Consider the following 19481-nt stretch of genomic DNA (forward strand, 5'->3'; position numbering starts at 1 on the left):
TTGACTTATCCTCATCCTCCTTTAATTAGTTGAAAGTCCTGTCAAATCCTTTTCATTACTGCCACCATCATACTTCGGGTTCTTTCTCACTCCTGCAACTCTTGCAGTAGCCTCATGTTTGGCTGCCAAATACATTTTTCTAAAGTGCAGTTCTGAGCAAACTGTCTGAAAGCCAACATACCTCTCCAGTGCCTTCCAAATAGGTCCACAGTCCTGAGCAGGGCAGTCAAGGATTCCTGCTGGTTTCTTTTGCATAGCCGGGCTCTACATGAGACTGCTCACTATTCTCCCAGCATTTCCCCTGTTTTGTCCTCTACTGAATCTTGCCACTATTCTGTCCTGGAATTCTTTCCCACCAATGATTTTACTCAGATATCTGCATCAGTGTGAGGCCTTCCTAAAATTGCAAACCTTCTACGCTCCCTATCACTCTACTACTTATCTCCCTTCTCTGCTGTATTTTTTCTCCTTAGTTCTCATGACCATCTAACAGACCATATATTTTGCTTATTTAACTGGCTAATTGTTTGCCTCCCCTGACTGGAATATAAATTCCATGAAGGAGGTGATTTTTGGTTGTGTATTCTTCATTGTCATATCCCTAAAACCTACAATAGTGTTTGACACATAAAAGACACTTGGTGTATATTTGAAATGTTGAATGAATAAATGAATGCATGAATAAATGAATATATGAATGAATATCTACTGGTGAAATTCTATAAGCCCTCAGAGAATCCAAAGCTCTTATTCCAGCAATTTGCATATACTGGGCCTCTATTACGTAAATGATGTGATGTGAATTCAAATGCCTGGTTTAATTGTCACTTTTCCCTGAAGCTTTTCCTTAGCACTTCTGCTGAAGGTGATCTCTCTACTCTCTAAAGCCTGTCAACCATTTGTTCTTATGGCATTTGTTGTATACTGAATTAAGTTATAGTAATATGTTGCCCTTCTCATTGGTTAATGTACAAGCTCCTTAAAGGCAGACACCAATTATGTTTGTATATCCTACAGTCCTTAGTGCACTGACACTCAATAAATATCCTTAACATTAATTAAATTATTGCCAAAAATAAAACTAAATTATTACCAAAGGCAAAGACGAAGTTACACACGTGGAGGCATTTTACTGTTTTCCCCATTGTTAAGAAAGAATGTATCTAATCTTTAAAGAAAAAAAATAAAACCTGTCATCTGCACAATGGTAATAACTATTGCCAAAGAAATCACTGTGTAAAAATTCTACGTCTTTACAGATTATTAATGCTGCACTTGCTTTGGCTTCAAGACCCAAAAGTCAAGTGGTCAAAAACACCATGGAAATGTACAAGCGCACATGGGAGAATCACATACATGTCCTCACTGAAGCTGTAGATGACATTACAAGCATTGATGACTTCCTTGCTGTATCTGGTATGTTTTTGATCTTTTAATTTATACATTTATTTGCTCTTGTCAATTTTTTGAAATAGGGCAATACTGAATATATTGAATTTGTGCAATATAAGGAGCCTTTTATTAATGGGCTTTCTGGAAACAAAGTGTTGCTATGTAGTAGCAACAATTGTGTCATCACTGGTCTACTCTAGGATTCTGAGCTCTCATGCCTTGTAATCTTTACAATTCAACGGTTTACACTGTCTCTAAAAGAAACTACTATTCATGGGAAAAAAACATAATAGAAAATATTAGCGGGAAGTCTTAGGCTTTTCCTGGGTTTTAAAATAAATCAGCATTTTTCCCTTCAACTGCAATTGTATCTCTTAATTCCCTTGAACTTCTTTCCCAACCAAACTTTTTCCACTCAGGAGAAAAAAAAAAGTATATATCTATATATAAAGGGAAAACTTTTTATTGATTTGAGATGCAATATGGTAATTCAACTATCAGTACATGTATTTCATAGTGCTGATCTAAAGTATCAAAAAGATAAGTCTAAACATCTAACTACATCAGTAACCAACGGGCTTGAGATTTTCCCTGTGAAGCCCAGGTGATTCTCTTGTCACAGATCACAATGGCATCCTACAGGATTCCGAAAATACTCTCATAAAGCCATATCGTCATAAACATAACTCAGGAATTGAGTATACTGTTGTAACATCAAGTAACTAAATACTTTTTAGTCTTTTTTATTCTCTTAAGAAGTAAGCCTCTTCTTAATACAAATAATGTACTTTTTAATTATTTTATGGAGGAGACATTGACAATAGTCTTTTTTTTATATATAAAATACAAATTCTCAAGAATGTCTAACATCATTTTTAAAAATCTTCCTGATGTATTTCAATCCAACTTGTCAAATTCATTAATATAGATAATTTAGGGGAGCATTTTTTTTTTTCGCTGCTTGCTGCTATGGGGGTCCAAACTCTTGACCTTGGTGTTCAGACTGTTCACAGCAACATGGATGGACTTAGAGAAAATTATATTGAGTGAAATAAGCCAGGCCCAGAAAGAGAAATACCGTGTTCTCACTTATTTGTGGGAGCTAATAAAAATAAATAAGTAAATAAACAAATGAATAACGGTGGGGGAAGAAGACACAACAATCACAACAATTCTTTGATTTTGTTAAGACAAGTGAACAGATATGATGTTGATGGGGGAAGGGGTGACAGGGAGGGAGGAAAAGTGGGAATTGATAAAGGGACAGAAAAATCAACTATATTGAATATTGATAAAATTTAAAAAAGGAGAAACTATTATAATAGCCCTCAATCTGAGTATTCAGAAGTAATAACCACTGGTACCTGATTTTTTCCACTTAGCATTTTTTCACATATAAATGTATATAACTTATATTTTCATATTCTCTCTCTCTTTTTTTTTTTTTTGTCTTTTTCGTGACCGGCACTCAGCCAGTGAGTGCACCGGCCAGTCCTATATAGGATCCGAACCCGCGGCGGAAGCGTCGCCATGCTCCCAGCGCCACACTCTCCCGAGTGCGCCACGGCTCGGCCCTATTTTCAAATATTTGTGTCATGCCATTGATATACATTTATATAAACTGCTTGACATTTTACACATACAATTTGGCTGTATATTTCTGCATCATTGTATATTTTTCAAAAACTTATTTAACTGTTCTTTGGTTAGAATTTAGATAAATTGTAATTTTTATTTTATTTTGATTTATCAATATAAAATGTAATTGATTTTCATGTCCCTTTACCAATTTCTCTTTCCCTCCTCCTTCTCTCCGCTCCCACCCACCTTCAACATTGTATCTGTTCACTTGTCTTAACAAGTTTAAGATATTGTTGTGATTGTTGTATCTTCTCCCCCCACCCCCCACATTTATTTATTTGTATATTTATTTATTTATTTATTTATTTATTTTTAGCTCCTGTAAATAAGTGACAACATGTGGTATTTCTCTTTCTGTGCCTAGCTTATTTCACTTAATGTAATTTTCTCTAAGTCCATCTATGTTGCTGCAAATGGTAGTATTTTATTTTATTTTTTTTTATAGCAGAGTAGAAGTCCACTGTGTAGATATACCACATTTTCCATATCCACTCATCTGATGATGGACATTTGGTTTGGTTCCAACTCTTGGCTATTGTAAATAGCGCTGCAATAAACGTGGGAGTTCAGGTATCCCTTCGACATGATGATTTCCAATTGTTATAACCAGTGCTATGTTAAGCATATTTTTGTCTACTTGCCATCTCCTCTTTAGTATAGACTTTGCAATGTGAATTCAATCAACATCTTATATTGGAGCAGTCTTTTGTAATTTCATTGTTAAATACTAGGTTCTGTTGTTTAGTTGCTTCTTTTGGTTTCAAAGAAAGGAATCTACTCACACTGATCAATTTAAATGCAGTTTAATATAGTAATAACTTAGTAATACTGACAGCACAGAGAGAGAATCCTCTGGTCAAACAAGAAGGGGAATCATAATTGGCCAAGTCTTTCATTATTAGAGCTGCTGGGGATCTGGGATCCAGGCAACTCCTGGGTTCTCGAAGCAAGGGCTTGTGGTTTTTCTCTTCAGTGCTAGGTTAACCCGACCTAGCAACCTTCTGGGTCTGCTCCTTTCCATGAACAATTTTTTTTTCCATAAACTATTTTTACTGGCCCAAGAAACATAATTTCTGTGTGTTAGTAAAATGTCTCTTTAACCATGTATATCAGGGGAAGGAGTTTAACCTTTTTATTCAGTGGCTGAAGTTTTTGTTTTTGTTTTACTGTCCTATTGATTATGTAGAAGTTGTCACAGTGTTACTTCAGGTGTCTACATTGTGTGAGGACACAGCCGGTTAACAGGGGGACTAGGGTGGCTCAGTTATCCCTGGGAGTGGGGTGGCCTCTGGACAACTTTAGCAGTTCAGAATGTTTTGTCCACAAGTCACAGAAAACTTGTATGAAATTTACTTAAATAACAAAACCCTTTATCTCATGTAACTAGATGTTTGACATCGTTGGTTCCAGGTTTACTAGCTCTAGCATACCGGAGGACGAGGGTAGGAGTAGTCCTGCTATGCGGGGAGAGGTATCTTACCACCAGCATTATTTAGAATTGTTGGCAAAGGATGATAAAAAGTGGACTGACAGTGAATGTGTTTCATTATTGTTTTTAAATTCCATATAGACAATGCACCCTGTTATTTTCTATACCCAGGGTGGACTGGTCCTACTTTTCTGCAGTTTGGATGTGCTGGTTGGTAGTGAGCGGTCCAAGGTAACAAGAACGTGTATAGGCATCTCTGAATTCTGTTGACCTTCCCTTATTGTTGCATCTCAAGGCATTATACAATGAATACCACCTAAAACAGGAAGAGAAGGGAGCTTGCAGCTTTAATCTATCAAGGGGAAATCTTTTCCAGATTCCTTCCACAAAAGTTTCTCTTACTTGTCATAGCTCAGAATTTGGTCCTTTTCCTGCACCAATCACTGACAAAAGGAAATGAGATTTCCATGATGAGTGTAGAGAGTACTTATGAATCATTCACTGGGGGCCAGAGGGAGTGGTCGTCCTAATTTGTTGCACCTGTTGATTTCTGTGGCATAAATGCTCCCACCTGGGCAAGTTTCAAGCTACTAATGGGATGTCCATGAACTCAAAGCTGGTAAGAAATGCATAGAACCAGGTCTCATGAGCTGGTATGAATAGGCTCTAGGAAACCACTGGGCTTTGACCAGTCATAATTTAATCTTTATGACTAGTCACTATACAAACAAAATCAGAAGTTTATTAGTGAAAAACAGAAGAGAAAATGGCTACTAAACCACCCAACATGTTTGCACACAGCACCGAGTGGCTTCCATGCTCTCTCGTGTGTCAGTGGCTTCCTCAACTTACCTCGTGTTGGTTTAGCATGGGCTCCGCTGATTCTTCTTGTAACACCTTTTCAACATCTGCTCCCACAGATAATGGCATCATCTCTCAGAAATTTTCCCAGTCAAATAAATGACAAAGAGTCTAGCTGGCCTCATACATCTTTTTAGTACCAGGCAAGAAGTCCTAGGCCCAAGGTCATGGCTCAAATAGCTATGGTCGTCTGGTGCAGGGCAGATTTTCTGTGAAAGAGTTGCAGGTGTGTTCAGTAGTGAATGACTTGTGGTTCTACTGTAGAAAAATCTTTTAGAGTGATATGTTTGTATTCACAGACTTCTGGTATATCTGTGTGTAAGGTAGACTAAGTGACAAGTTAGTTCATGGGGTACCTAAATTGTGAATTACCTAGAGAAAATTATACTTTCAAACCCTTTACAGACATTTCACATTTTTCTTGAGATTTATTTCAGTAGTTGATAATGATATTGAATTCTTTTAATTTTTTTATGTGAATAAAGAATAGGGGTCCTGAAAAGATTCCCATTTTCTCCTAAATCAGTTGTGAAAATCTGTGGATTCGTAGAATATCAGCTCACCACGTTAAAATATAAATTAAAATTAAAATCTAAAATCAGAGGTAAAGGATTCTTGGACTATAAACTATTATTTTATCATCATATCTCCTATTTATCTATTGCAGTTCTGACTATAGAACTATTATTAATGATTTTAAAATTATATGTTTATATCATCACCAAATTTCTCATGATATAGAAGTCAAAATACCTATTTTCAGAAACCGTATTTGGGTTATTTTGTTTTCTGCTACACATAGAAAACTCCAAACAAAAGTGCAACAGTAATTTCATGAAAATCATAAGAAATATAGCCACCTCACCTACTTATTATTTATTTTAAAATATTTATGTGTAAAAATAAAATTAAACAATGAATGAAAACCCATTTCCAAAAGCAAAAAATAATGTTTGGCAAGCTAAATTCTCTGATGTTCCGTTGACATAAAAGGCTCTTTTTAGATTAATGTTATTTATAGAATCGTGTCAGTGTCTTTTCAAAAGCAGTTAGAAAAATTCTTCCAAATGCATTTGTCCTCCAATTTTTTTTTTTTCCATATTGACTATAGAGCTTATCTCCACACCATTCACTACGCCTTTTATCATTCTCTGGAAATGCAAATAACAAAACATCTGTCAGAAAGTGACTTTTCTGAAGAGTCTTTGACCACATCAGAATTTATCCTATTTATAGACAGAGGATGTGCCTGTGAGATGTGATTTGAGAAATTCTATCTTACCAACCTGCCATGGTGCCTGAAATTCCAATATTAGTTATCCATATTGGAATATAAAAAACATTTAAGATATCCATTTAGGATGAAAATGTGGAGGAGGAAATATACTGATATGGGCATCAGGTTTTGAACTATTGCATAAATTGGCTCATAGTGAGCTATCAACATTGATAAAAAGTGGGGAATGATTTGCAGTATAAGAACTATTCAACAATTACTAAGAACTAATTAAATATGAACATTTGTGAAGATACAATATTTCTTTTAGTTATTCATTCATTCATTCATTAAATATTTATTGCATAATTTTAAGTGGTAAACACTATGAAGGTTACTGGAGCTTGAACAATGAGTAAAAGTTAGTGGAAGAGACAACTTGCAAGGCTGTGATAATGGGGTTTATTGGACAGAGGGCACCACATGAGGCGTGGAGGAAGCCACTGACAGTGGTTTAGAATTTTCTGCAACATATAATGACCACCTATTGATTAGAATTAGCAATGCTGTTCCTTTAGTGCAAAAAGGATTATAGTATTGGAGGGTATTTGAAGATCTTTATTTCATATCATAAATTTCTCTTAAATATTGTATTGGTATGTTTTCTGTTGCTTATAGCAGAATACCTGGAACTGGGTAATTTATAAAGAAACAAAACTTATTTCTTACAGTTTTGGTGACTCGGTAGTCTATAGTTCATGGAGCACATCTGGCCCTTCTTCTTGGTGGGGGTCCTATACAGATTCCCATGGCAATGCAGAGTATCCCATGGCAAAGATGGCAAGAGCTAGAGAGCTAACCTTCTCACTTGCTCTCCTGAAGCCGTCAGACCAAACACCATGATAACCCATTAAACCGTCAGCCCATTGCTCCATGAATGAATTAATTTATTCACGAGAGCACAGTCCCTGTAATCCAATCACCTCTTAAAAGCCCAACCTTCCACCATCATATTGGATGTTAAGTTCCAACAGGGGCATGAGGGCAGGGGGGACATTAAAACCACAGCAAATATGTTCAATTTCCCCCATGTTCACTGCTAACACTCCAGTTTGAGCCACTGTCTTTTACCTGAATTGCCATAGAATAGAATCTTCCTAATCGAATCTCCTGCTTTCATAGTTATGCTTGGAAGATCTTAATAGGTATTTGCTGAATGAATACAAGTGTTTATTCCCCTTTTTAATACTTAGTCAACATTAATTTTTCAGAGTTTATGTCTTATGCTTTCTTTAAATGTGTTCAGCCTTGGAATTAATATTTTAAAAATTCTTCAAATTATGAGAAATAACTTTCAGCATTAAGCTTCACAATATTCTATGACCTAAACTTAGTAACACAAAGATAACTCTGATACTGCCCACAAAAATGCACTAAGTACTCTTTCTTCATGACATCATAGTGAACATGATCTGTGGCTTCTATGAATTTGTAAAATAAATCATTTGACAAAGAAAAATTTAAATAAATATATTTTCAATTTTTTTCATAAGTTAATGCTGAATAAACACATATTAATGTTAGCAAGATCAAAGTGTTAAATTAACTGTATATAAATTAAGCAGTATTGAATCCCAATATAATATTTATAGAACAGGATCTGGGATAAAAGATGGCAAATATAGTGCACATCTATGCAAAAATGAGTTACATAATTATAACCAATTACCTATTACCATACATTGCACTTGTAAGTTATTCTTCAATCTACACCTAGTTGAAATTTTAACTGATTAAAGGCATCATAGAGTGCTTCAAACAAATTCGAAATTTTTAGTCATATCCTGCAAAAATGAATTTTGATAGTAGTAGATTGACTATCCATTATGTGCGAGGCAATGTGCTGGGGAATGAATGGGTATATAAAGAAGGAAACAACAGAAGATTTGCTTTCAGAGAACTCATAATGTAGTGTATATAACTGAGATTCCAATAGATTATAATATTCATATAAACAAAATGCTGTGCAATTAATGCCCCTGGAGTGTCAGGGCATTGAAGGAAACATTTTTGAAGAGACAGCTGTTGAACTGAATGGTTGAATTGAACCTTGAGGAAATTGGTAATGCATCCCAGAAAGAGAGAAAAAGGTGTGTAAGTTCACAGTGGGTCTGAAGAACAGCAAGTTGGCCAGTGTAACAGGGGCATAGGATACATCTGGATTGGGACTGGGCTTGAAAAGTCAACAGGTGACATTATATAGAACCCTAGACTTTTGTAGAAAAAGGCAAGCCATCTAAAATTTTAAATAGTAGCATCATAGACTATATCAATTTTTAGAACATTAACCCCAGTTGCTGAAAGCATTCTTGTAGAAGTAGGTGATGTATCGGTAAATAATGCTTTGATGGCTCTTAGAAGTGAAAGTAAAGTAAATCCAGTGTAAAACAGGCATTTCTTTACTTTCTCCACTTCACCTCCCAAAAAATTAAAGCATGTGACACACACATCCAACATGTAATAATAGGAAGGTGAGAGCCAGTTTGATGACTGCATCGTAGCTCAAGCTAAATGATCAAGGTCTCCATTCACCAAGAAAAAAAAAAAAAAAAACTCTTCCTTATCAGGGTAGTACAGTGATGTCTTGCTGCCGGGATGTTCTGTGCCATTGGCTAAAATCAAGAGACAGTCTTGATGTGGTTGTAGGTTTTTTTCCCCTGACTCCTCTGTGATTACATTTTCATCTGATGTATGTGGCTCAGCGATCACTGTGGAGACTGCAGAGAATTTGTACACGCAGCCTTATATAAGTCATGATAAAAGACAGGGAGAAAGCATGTATTCAAAAATGATTGAATGAGTTCTCCCAAAGTAATCCATTATTGCTCTATTGGTAATTATGTTTTGAATTACTGCCTGTACTTACAAGACCGAAGAGTAGTTTGGGCTCGTGAACTAGAATTTATCACACATATCTTTCCATGTACTAACAGGTAAGTTCACTCAAGATGCTCTCATTTGAATGAACAATAGGTAGACTGCAGAACTATTGTTTGAATATTATGAATTAGATCTTCAGAAAAGCCATAGTTGGAAGTCCTTTTTTGACTTTGTCAAAATCAGTAAGATTTGAAAAGTTTCACTATAAATTTTAAAATAGTGCTGGAGTAATCATCAATAATCTTACTGATAAAATAAATAGCACTAAGGGTTTGCATTTTAGACTTGTATAACAATGTAATAAATAGTTTTGAAATTTTTTGGATGCATCAACTATGTATTTACAAAGGCTCTGGATAATATAATGTACTTTTTATAAAAGAATGGCTTAAAATTGTCTTGGTGAGTTTATGTACATTATTAATAAGCTATATTATATGCAATCACCAGATACACTGACAAAGACTTAAAACAACAACAAAACAGAATCAAAGTGAGTCTCATAATTTTATTTGTATATAGTATCTGTATATATTATTTCTGGGCAGTGTCTCGATGCTGAACACATGCCTTTAATCAGTGTGATTTGAATGAATAAAAATCTTTAATATGGTGAATCCTATGGGATATTTTATAGATGACATGAAGGATCAGAAGAAATGTTTTTCCTTGCCACTTAACACTCCCACAACTACCTGTAAGCCCAAGTCATGTTCTTAAGTATTTTGAGAGACCAAAGATTTCATTTAAAACTGAAGAGTTTTTGAGCATATGAGAGCAGGATTGGTCCTTACCCTCATGCTCTCCAAAAGTCCTGCTCTGGACCTAGAAAGCAGCTTAACTTCTGCTATCCATATGGGTGCAGATATAAGAACTGAAAACAGGAAGTCATGTATCTGAGCTTGCAAGTTTGTGTTGGCATAGATTTAGGTACTTGGAAAGCATCCTGGGGAATCTTAACAAATCAGTAAAAACCTTTGCTTACAGAGTGGCTCCAGAGCCTGTGCTGTGAACAATTTATATATTCATGTTTGAGAAATGTAGCTAAGAATTACATTCTCCTAAACAGTCAAATTCATAGAAGCAGAGAGTAGAATGGTGGTTACCAGGGGCTGGGAGTTGGGCAATTGGGAAGATGTTGGTCAAAGGACACAAAATTTTAGTTAGACAGGGGTAATAATTCAAGAGAGCTATTATACAACATGATGATTGTAGATAATAACAATATGTTGTAAACTTGAAAATTGCTGAGAGAATAAATTTTAAGTGTTCTCACCACACCAAAACAAAAACAAAAACAAAAAACAAATGAGGTAATGCATATATTGATTAGCTTGATTTAGCCATTATGCAAAGTATACATATTTCAAAATATTATGTTGTATACCGTAAATATATATAACTTTTATTTGTCAATTAAAAGAATTAAAGAAATAAAAAGAATTACATTCTCAGAAAGTGTATATCATTCCTACTAAAATTTTACCACTAAAGTAATTCTTAGAGATTAGACATTAAAGTAGTAGAAGTTATCGCTAGAATGTGAGGAACATAGAAAAAGAAAAGAGAGTTAATTATGTTTAGGGCTAACAAGTCTATAATTTCCTACTAGAGAGATGATCTGTGGGAAATAAATTAATCTCTCTGATTCTCTAAATGCCTTCTCTTAAAAATGTTAGTAATTATATCATGTATTCATTTATTCACTCATTTATTTAACAAATATTTACCTGGCACTTAATGACAGGACTGTTGAGAGTCCTAGAGATAGAACAGTCAATAGGATAGGCAAAAATCCATAAGCTCACATTCTTGCATAATTGGAAGAATTAAATAATTTAAAATGCTTTGAATAGTGTCTAGAGCATACTAATTGGCCCAGTAAAAGACAACCATTATTACTAACATCATTGGCAGGCCATTGTTAAAATTAAAACCAGGTATGAGAAAGCTAAATCTCTTTAAGGTGCACCTTCATTAAACCTATCCCAATAGTACACCATAGTTTACAAAAAAACTGAAGAATTATTTTGAGAGCAATGGTGCATAACAATCAGATGTCAAAAAATTGAAAATTCTGATAATGTCAATTTTAGATGAGATGTGCTAAAAGGATTGTTTTCATACTGTGCTTCTGGGAATGTAAACTGTTATAATCTCTTTGAAGAGCAAAAAGCACTATGTGGTACCTGGGTTAGTTTGCCACAAATCCCTCCTTAGGTATATTGGACAAACGTGCACATATTCATAAAAAAGACGTGTACCAGTGTGATCATTATGGAATTTTTCCCATCAATAGGGGAATGAATAAATAGTAGTTAAGACAAATAAACTTGTTTCACATGTTAAAAGGACAGATTTTAAAAAGCAATGTTGAGTGGATAACCAAGTTTTAGAGCAATCCGAGCAGTAGGATGTCATAAATGCCATACATACTAATACATAAGAGAGACTAACTCTGCAGAGGAAAGGAGTTGATCAAGACTGAAGAAGAGTACATGTAGGACTTCAATTTTATCTTTAAACCTTTATTTTTTCATAAAATTTATTTATGTTTATTTTTGTGGGGTACAGTGTTGTTTGAATACATGCACATACTGCACAATGACTCACTTAGGGTAGATAGCATAGTCCCCCACTTCCCCTCCCCCCACAGCTCTCAACTCCCAGCCTTTGGCAACCATTATTCTACTCTCTGCTTCTATGAGAACCACCTTTTTTATTTTTATTTTTTAGATTCTCCATATGGGTTACACCATGCGGTATCTGTCTTTCTATGCCTAACTGAGTTCACTTAACATGATAGTTTCTAGTTCCATCCATGAACATCTTTAAAGGGGTTATTCAGAACTCTGTCAAACATTTCAAAAATCCACTGTTTATCTGGGTCCATTGCTGGTGCTTGGTTTATTTCCTTTGAGGGTGTCATATTTCTCTGTTCTTTCTCAAACTTTGTGTCTTTACATTGACACTTGGGTATTTGAGGAGACTGCCGCCTCTTCTAGATTTCTTAAGAATTCTTTTGTAGTGTTAGACCTTTATCAGTTAATATCAGAGCTTTGTCTCTGATTTACGTAGGTTTTTTTCCCTTAATTTCTGTGTTGGATTAATTTCTGCATTGGAACTAATTTGTTGTCCTTCAGCTAACTCCAGGATGGGAGAACTTCCTGTGGGAACCAGCACTTGAGCCCTCTGGTTGAGTTAAATTGTGACTTTGCTGCTGATTCTCTGGGGAAGGATTTTGTGCAGCTCAGGTTTTAATTGTTAACCTTTTAGTCACTTCCAGGTCTTGTGAAGTCAGATACACCTGGGCTGTGTGGAAATTGTGGCCTGGGATTGAGTCTTTCCTGCAAACTGTATCCCCTGCAGTTCTCTCTCCCTGGCTAGTCTTCAATGAGTTGGCTTGTGATGATTGGAGGGCAGGTCAGACGTCCATGCTGTACCCCAGCGTCCCCCTGGCTGGCCAGCCTCCCCCCACACTCCAAACACTCATCATGTGGTGGGCCATGTGCAGGTCCCTCATGATGACTCAGTGGCCTCTGAGTGGCTCCTGTTTTTAGTAAGCTGTGACCCCTTGCTCCTGTGTGGGTCCATGGGAGCACTGTCAATGGTCTCGCTGGCCTGGGGGCTGGTTATGGTGCCTCCGAGATCCTCTTTTCCCCTGCAGACTTGAAGCAACATTGTGCAAAGGGCTCAGCTGCAGCTTTTGTCAGCTCCTGCTCCTGTGCTCACCTGGGCTGGCCCTGAAGCTTTTGGGGTTCCAAATAGTTGGAATGGTCTCTTCTTTCTCTCCCTAAGGCTTCTCCCATACTCAATGACTCCATGGGTACTACTTCTTCCCCTGAGCTCCAGTGGTCCTAGGTTGGCAGTCTCTGCTTTTTAATAGAAGTAAATTGATTGGTTGTGGGAGAGAGTGATGCTGGGGACCATCTATTCTGCCATCTTGATAATGTCTCCTTATCTTTAACAGTTTATTCTTTAAAAATTATATCAGAAACAAATCTAATGAAAAAATAGCATCTGTTATTGATGTTAGTAGATTATTTTCTATATTTTAATATATTGTGATATTTTCTTACACATTTATAATAAAAATGCTATAGTGACTAGGAGAACCAAATGACAAGGTGCAAAGGTAGGTGGCATCATGACTGTGTGCCTGGGGGAACAGAGAGATAAACCCCAGGCCAACCCATACTGACACCTAAATCTCACCAAAGAATTGTGATCATCTAGGATTCTTGAGACTCTCCTGTGAATCTCAGGAATGCAGTCTAAGAAAATGCTTTGTGAAGGTGGAAAATACCTAAACTGTTATCACCCAGGGTCAGACTCTCATGAAATAATATTTTCTAAGAGTTTTTGCATTTTCACCCTTGTTTTGTAGGTGAGGGTGAGGAAAGGATAGCTAGATTTTTAAAAAATACTTGTATTCTGAAATATTTTAAGTATCCACAGATGGTTAGTATATATAACAATGACCAAAGTAATCTTACCACGAAGCTTTACTAAATCTTGACTTTTCATATACTTGTTATTAACTGAATAATTGAAATCCCCCTATATAACGTTTCCCAGGATTTTACAAGTTTTCCCTTTGCTAAGGATTTCAATGAAAGCCCTTGCGTCCTGATGAACAAATCTGCGTGACTACTGTTTTCTTCCTATTGGATTAGGACATATTGGTCATCAAAATAATCAGAACCTCTCTCAGGCAATAGAATATTCTCATTCTGGGTACATGAACACTCAAAGCTAAAGCTAAAAAATTTCTCACAGGGGCGTGACAACAAGATTTGAATGATATCCTGTGCTACCATCTGTTGAGCTAGGCCTGGGTCTGGAGCTCACAGACCCCTCCAGCCCATTGTCCAGACTGGGTCACAAACCTTCACATGCAGGTCTACAAGCTAGGTAACTGGAAAAAAGGTCCTTGGAGTCTTGGTTGAAGAAAGAGTAGTCTTTATTTCTGCACACACACGTCTAGGAGCCAGGCAGTCCAAAGAGAAACTCAAAACTCAACTGCTACTGGCAAAGTCCAAAAAAAAAAAAAACCAAAAACAAAAACTGAGCAGCTGCCAGCAAAGTAAGCATGCTCTATTTTTAGACATGAGCTCTCTGCCCACCAGCAGTTCAGGGCCGCTGTTCCATATAACTCCAGAACACACCAGAATAGCAACTGAATTAAAAAGAAACATTGACATACATGCGCACTAACTCCACCCACCGACACACAACTTGTTTACAAAGAATGTGTTTCATCGCACCCAACTGGACCTAAGGCAAGGGGGCCTGATTAAATTATTCTATTTTCCCAACACCATCTTCATAGCAATCTTGATAGTAATGGAGGAATGATTGTCCTTGAACACTTTAGTATTGTTAATCATTTATTGTATCAGTCAACAGATATTTAATGAACAATTGCTATTCACTCTAGAAATGCAATGGTGAGTAAGGCCCACTGGAAACAAGCCTTCACATGGCGATTACGGTATGGTAAAATAGATTATGTTGGGGAAGTCATCAAGGCTATCTTTGTATCAACAAAGTAATTGTGTGTCAGCCAGTCTTTGAAACATCATTTTTTATTATTACTTGAATTTGTGATTATTCTTTCATATGTTAGCATTTAGTAGCTGATTATAAGGACTAACATAACAATTCAAATAAGATGCAAAACATAATCCATGTTCACTATAATATTGTTGCATTTATCTTTGCAGTAGTTACAGATATATAGTAATGATCAATTTTTAATCTGGTTCTCCATAACAATTTTAAAATGTATAATTAGCAGGAATTTGCAAATAAGGTAACACTTTACATTTATTTATAGATAATTTGCAAATGCTTGTTTTCTCTCTATCAGATTTACTTGTAGGGAATCAATTGCTTTGAGATTTCATGCTTTCATAATGCAAGTACAGTGACTGTCATGTCATAATTATAGAATATGATTATTAAAATTCTCAACCAAAAGAATTAATATATATGAGGATACCAAAAATCTTACACTTAATTGTAATATATTGATTTGAAAATATTCATTGACATCCAGACCAACTAGCACACAACTCCCCATAACCTTTTCAATTTAATAACTTCAGGGACTTGCAGATGTAGATGAAATTTTTTTTGGATATAGTTTTTTTTTTTTTAAATTTCACTTTTAATCAACAAATAATGATTATATATATTTATGGGGTACAATGTGAAGTAGAAATGTACGTGTGTACATTGTGGCATGATTACATCAGGCTAGTTAGCATATTAGAGTTCTAATACTATATGTGGAAAATGGTCATGAGAGGAATAAAAAAATGTACTTTTTTGTGTATATAAATAATTTGATATATTACAACAATGTTAAATTTTCATGTCACCTTTTAATGTCTGTTTGCAAATTTGCATTCACCATCTTGATAGTGATTTATGCACTTTATGTATCCATAAAAAATTACATATAAATACTCCTTAACTACTTACATGGGAAATTTTGTGGAGGCAGAGATATTCAGCCTTGTGACCTTACCCTGCCTTCTTGAACTGGACCATAAAATCTAGTTCCTTAAAATTCTATAAGATGTTTTTGACCATTGAATTTTAAACTAACACCATAGTCAAAGAATAAAAAGCTACTATGGAACAATGGAAACTTATCTAAAATGATAAGTCCATTATGGTTTTATTAGCTTCCATCTATCATATTTGGAAAAAAAAAAAAAAAAGTGTGGTGGCCATATTAATTAAAAGCACTTTATTAAAGCATGATATATACTAGTTAAATAAATGGCTTTATAATTTTCCTGAATTAATATTTTTATGATTCTAATAGCTGTTCCATAGAATGTGTACCTTGTTTTTAAGTTGCTTTGGAACATGGCTTTTTAAAACTTTTTCAAAGAAGTGCAACTATTAATATGTGTGGAACCATTTATCCCCAGACCTCTAGGAGTTCCATAGATATTTCTTCATTTATTCTTCCACTCAGAATGAATTTGGCTAGTATAATCACATCTAATATAACCTATTACAGAGAATTCCTCAATTGCTCAAATTCTCTACGTCAATAAATAAAAATGATGGTACTTTTAGATAACCTCTTGTCAGGTCAGCCAGTTGTCCCCTATTAAAAGATATTTTTTATCTCAAATTAGTTCCCACTTTTTTTTAAGTGTCAAAATATAGAGGTCATGTTTAGACCAGGATTCTCAGTTTTTCCATCTGGAATCTTCCTGAATCAGGAAGAAAGATTTGCCTAACTCTTACGCCTTGCTTTCAATTTGTTACTCATTAAGCTGTTAAATCAAATAATTAACAAAAGCTCCAGCCTTTTTTTCTGTAAATCTTTGGTTGTCCATGAAGACACAGCTGAAGAGCTGTGTGTGATTACGATAAGACAAAATAAAAATTCTTTTGACTTCGATTGAATATAGTTTAGGTGGTAAGATGTGACTCTTTCCTCTCCCACCAGAAGTTAGTGAAATTGTGAAAGAAAATTTAAATGTGGGAGAGAGAAAAAAAACATCAAAAACATCAGATTAGTAAACAAATAAAGTCAAAGATAGAGAAGAATCCAGCCACCCTGGATTTGTACAGATTGTTAGGTTTTACTTCCTTGCAGTGCTTTACACTGTTTGGTATACTGCAGATGTCTAATAAACATTTATTTAATTAAATCTGTTTTATTCAAATAAGCTTTCATTTGACTTCTATAGGAGTAACCTCCAAAGTGATCAAGGGCAGAATTTACTCTGTTTACATAGCAGAGCCACCAACACAAGTTTTAGAGGAAAGTCAGAATGTATATGTAGCATAACTATTCTAGGCAGACTGCAAAAATTAAGCATAGTTATGCAGAGTGATTTTCTTGTTGGTATGGTACTGTCTCCAAATCAAGCCTACTCCTAGCTGTGTAATTGCACAGAATGATCACTCTGCACCTTTCAACAATGTAAAAAACCAAGCTCATTTCCTACAGTGCTAAAGGTTTATGTGCCAAGATCTTTATTTCCTCATGTAAAATCTGATGTGTTTTAAATTTGATTTTGTAATTTACTGAACTTAAATTTTTCTGCTTAATTAGGCACTAACAAGTGATGTAAAATGTGGATTTATATGTCTTTCAAACATTTTATGACACAAACCTAAATGATTGCCGTGACAGCAGAAGGAAAACTTTAATGTGCCTTTGGAAAAATATCTGTGAACAAAATGAAAATCCTGCACTTCTGCCACAATTTTAATATCACCTGGCTGAGCATCATTGGATTGTCATAAATTTTAAGTAGTAACTAAAAATTCAGTTTATCTGCCAGTGACACATATGTAGGAAGTCATAAGGAAGCACATGTTTATTATGATTCCATGAAAGTTCAACATTTTTCCCCTTTGAAAATATAAACAAAAGGGCATGTGTTGGATTTTTAGGATTTTTACTATTCTCTTGTGCTTTTTTGTAAATAAAAACAATCAAAATTGAGATTCTGTTAGAAACATTACTTATCAAACAGGACTAAGAAAAATGTGTTGGGCTGCTAAATGTGTCATACTCACTGCTAATAAAATATCACATTTCTGCTTTTTTTTTTTTTGACTCAGACAGTGACACTTTTGTTACAGAAAGAATTTAAAATACTGTTGTATCACATAAATTTGGGAACTGACCCTCAGAACAAAGAGCTATAGGCACAGTTTTTTGATATATAGATTTCCTAGGAGGATAATCCAATTGCTATTGGATTTCTATTATCCATCTCTTCTGGTTTATGATTGGTACAATTCAATTTTTTTCCCTATTCTATTTCTTTTGAAAAGCATCTATAAGTGCAAATGATGGTGGAGAATGATTTCATTTGTCTTGTTATTGGCCTGGGATCTATTTTACATGGAAAACTGAAGAAAATATGATTTCCTATTGCAACTTAGCTGTCAACTATCAAATTATCTTTATCATCTTAAATACATAATATGTCATATCAATTGGAGTACAGTTTGATTATAATTAAAAGAAAAATTAGCCCTATACAGTGCTTTTTCTAATCATGCCATTCCCTATCCTTTTCACCATATTCGACTCAATCTGCTGAAATCCTGTCCTTTGAAAACCATGTTCTCCTTTAAACCTTTCTTGATCATCTACTCCTTTCCTATGTTCCCTTATAATTTTGAATTTGTACAATAAGTTTTATCACCTTCTGCCTTCTATTACAATGATTTTTACTTATTTTTCTTTCCTATTATTTTGAAATTCCTGGAGAGCAGGAATGCTTTATTATGTGCTGAATTGTGTCCCCCCAAAATTCATATACTGAAGTCCCAACCCTCAGTACCTGAGAATATGAGTTTATTTGAAGATAGGGTCTTTAAAGCAGTAATTAAGTTAAAATTAGGTCCTGAGCATGAGCTCTAATCCAATACGACTAATGTCTTTATAAGTAGAGGAAATTAAGACACAGACGTGTACATTGAGAAGACCACATGCAGACACGGGGAGAAGATAATCGCCTACAAGCCAAGGAAGGAAGCCTCAGAAAAACAAACCCTGTCAACACCTGAATCTCAGATTTTCAGCCTCCAAAAATGTGAGAAAATAAGTTTCTATTGTTGAAGCCCCCAGTCCGTGGTACTCTATGGCAGCCCTAACTGTAAGGCTATTGTTCATCGATGTTCCATACCACTGAGCACAGTACCCTGAATCCAATAGTACCTCAGTAAAGGTCATAAAATTGATTCCCTAAATAGTTTATTTATTATCAATTAAAATGAGATTTTGTTTCGGTAAAGTAGAAGAGCCCTAAGACAATTCCCTCTATGACTCTTAACACTGAGGAAATAAATAGCAACCATGCTTTAATGATCTAGCTTTCCTTTCCAACATGGTTTCTCTATTGTTCTTCAAAACTGAATTGATTTTTGACCACTGGGGACCTCTGAAATTCTGTAAGAATATCCTGATTTGTCCAATGGCTTACTTAATTTAATTCTGGAATGATCACG

The 19481-nt window shown here is 35.2% G+C and overlaps 1 protein-coding gene across 5 annotated transcripts in view; it reads left to right on the forward strand.

The window, feature by feature from the left end:
• CTNNA3 (catenin alpha 3) overlaps positions 1 to 19481 on the forward strand; it is a 1664900-nt gene that overhangs the window by 1096641 nt on the left and 548778 nt on the right. For all 5 annotated transcript variants that reach the window (XM_063101675.1, XM_063101678.1, XM_063101679.1 and 2 more), the window contains one exon: positions 1260 to 1416. In XM_063101675.1, the coding sequence (XP_062957745.1) occupies positions 1260 to 1416 (157 nt within the window). The remainder of the gene's footprint in view (positions 1 to 1259; positions 1417 to 19481) is intronic.

Source organism: Cynocephalus volans, chromosome 7, assembly GCF_027409185.1.
Source record: "Cynocephalus volans isolate mCynVol1 chromosome 7, mCynVol1.pri, whole genome shotgun sequence".
Lineage (NCBI taxonomy): Eukaryota > Metazoa > Chordata > Mammalia > Dermoptera > Cynocephalidae > Cynocephalus > Cynocephalus volans.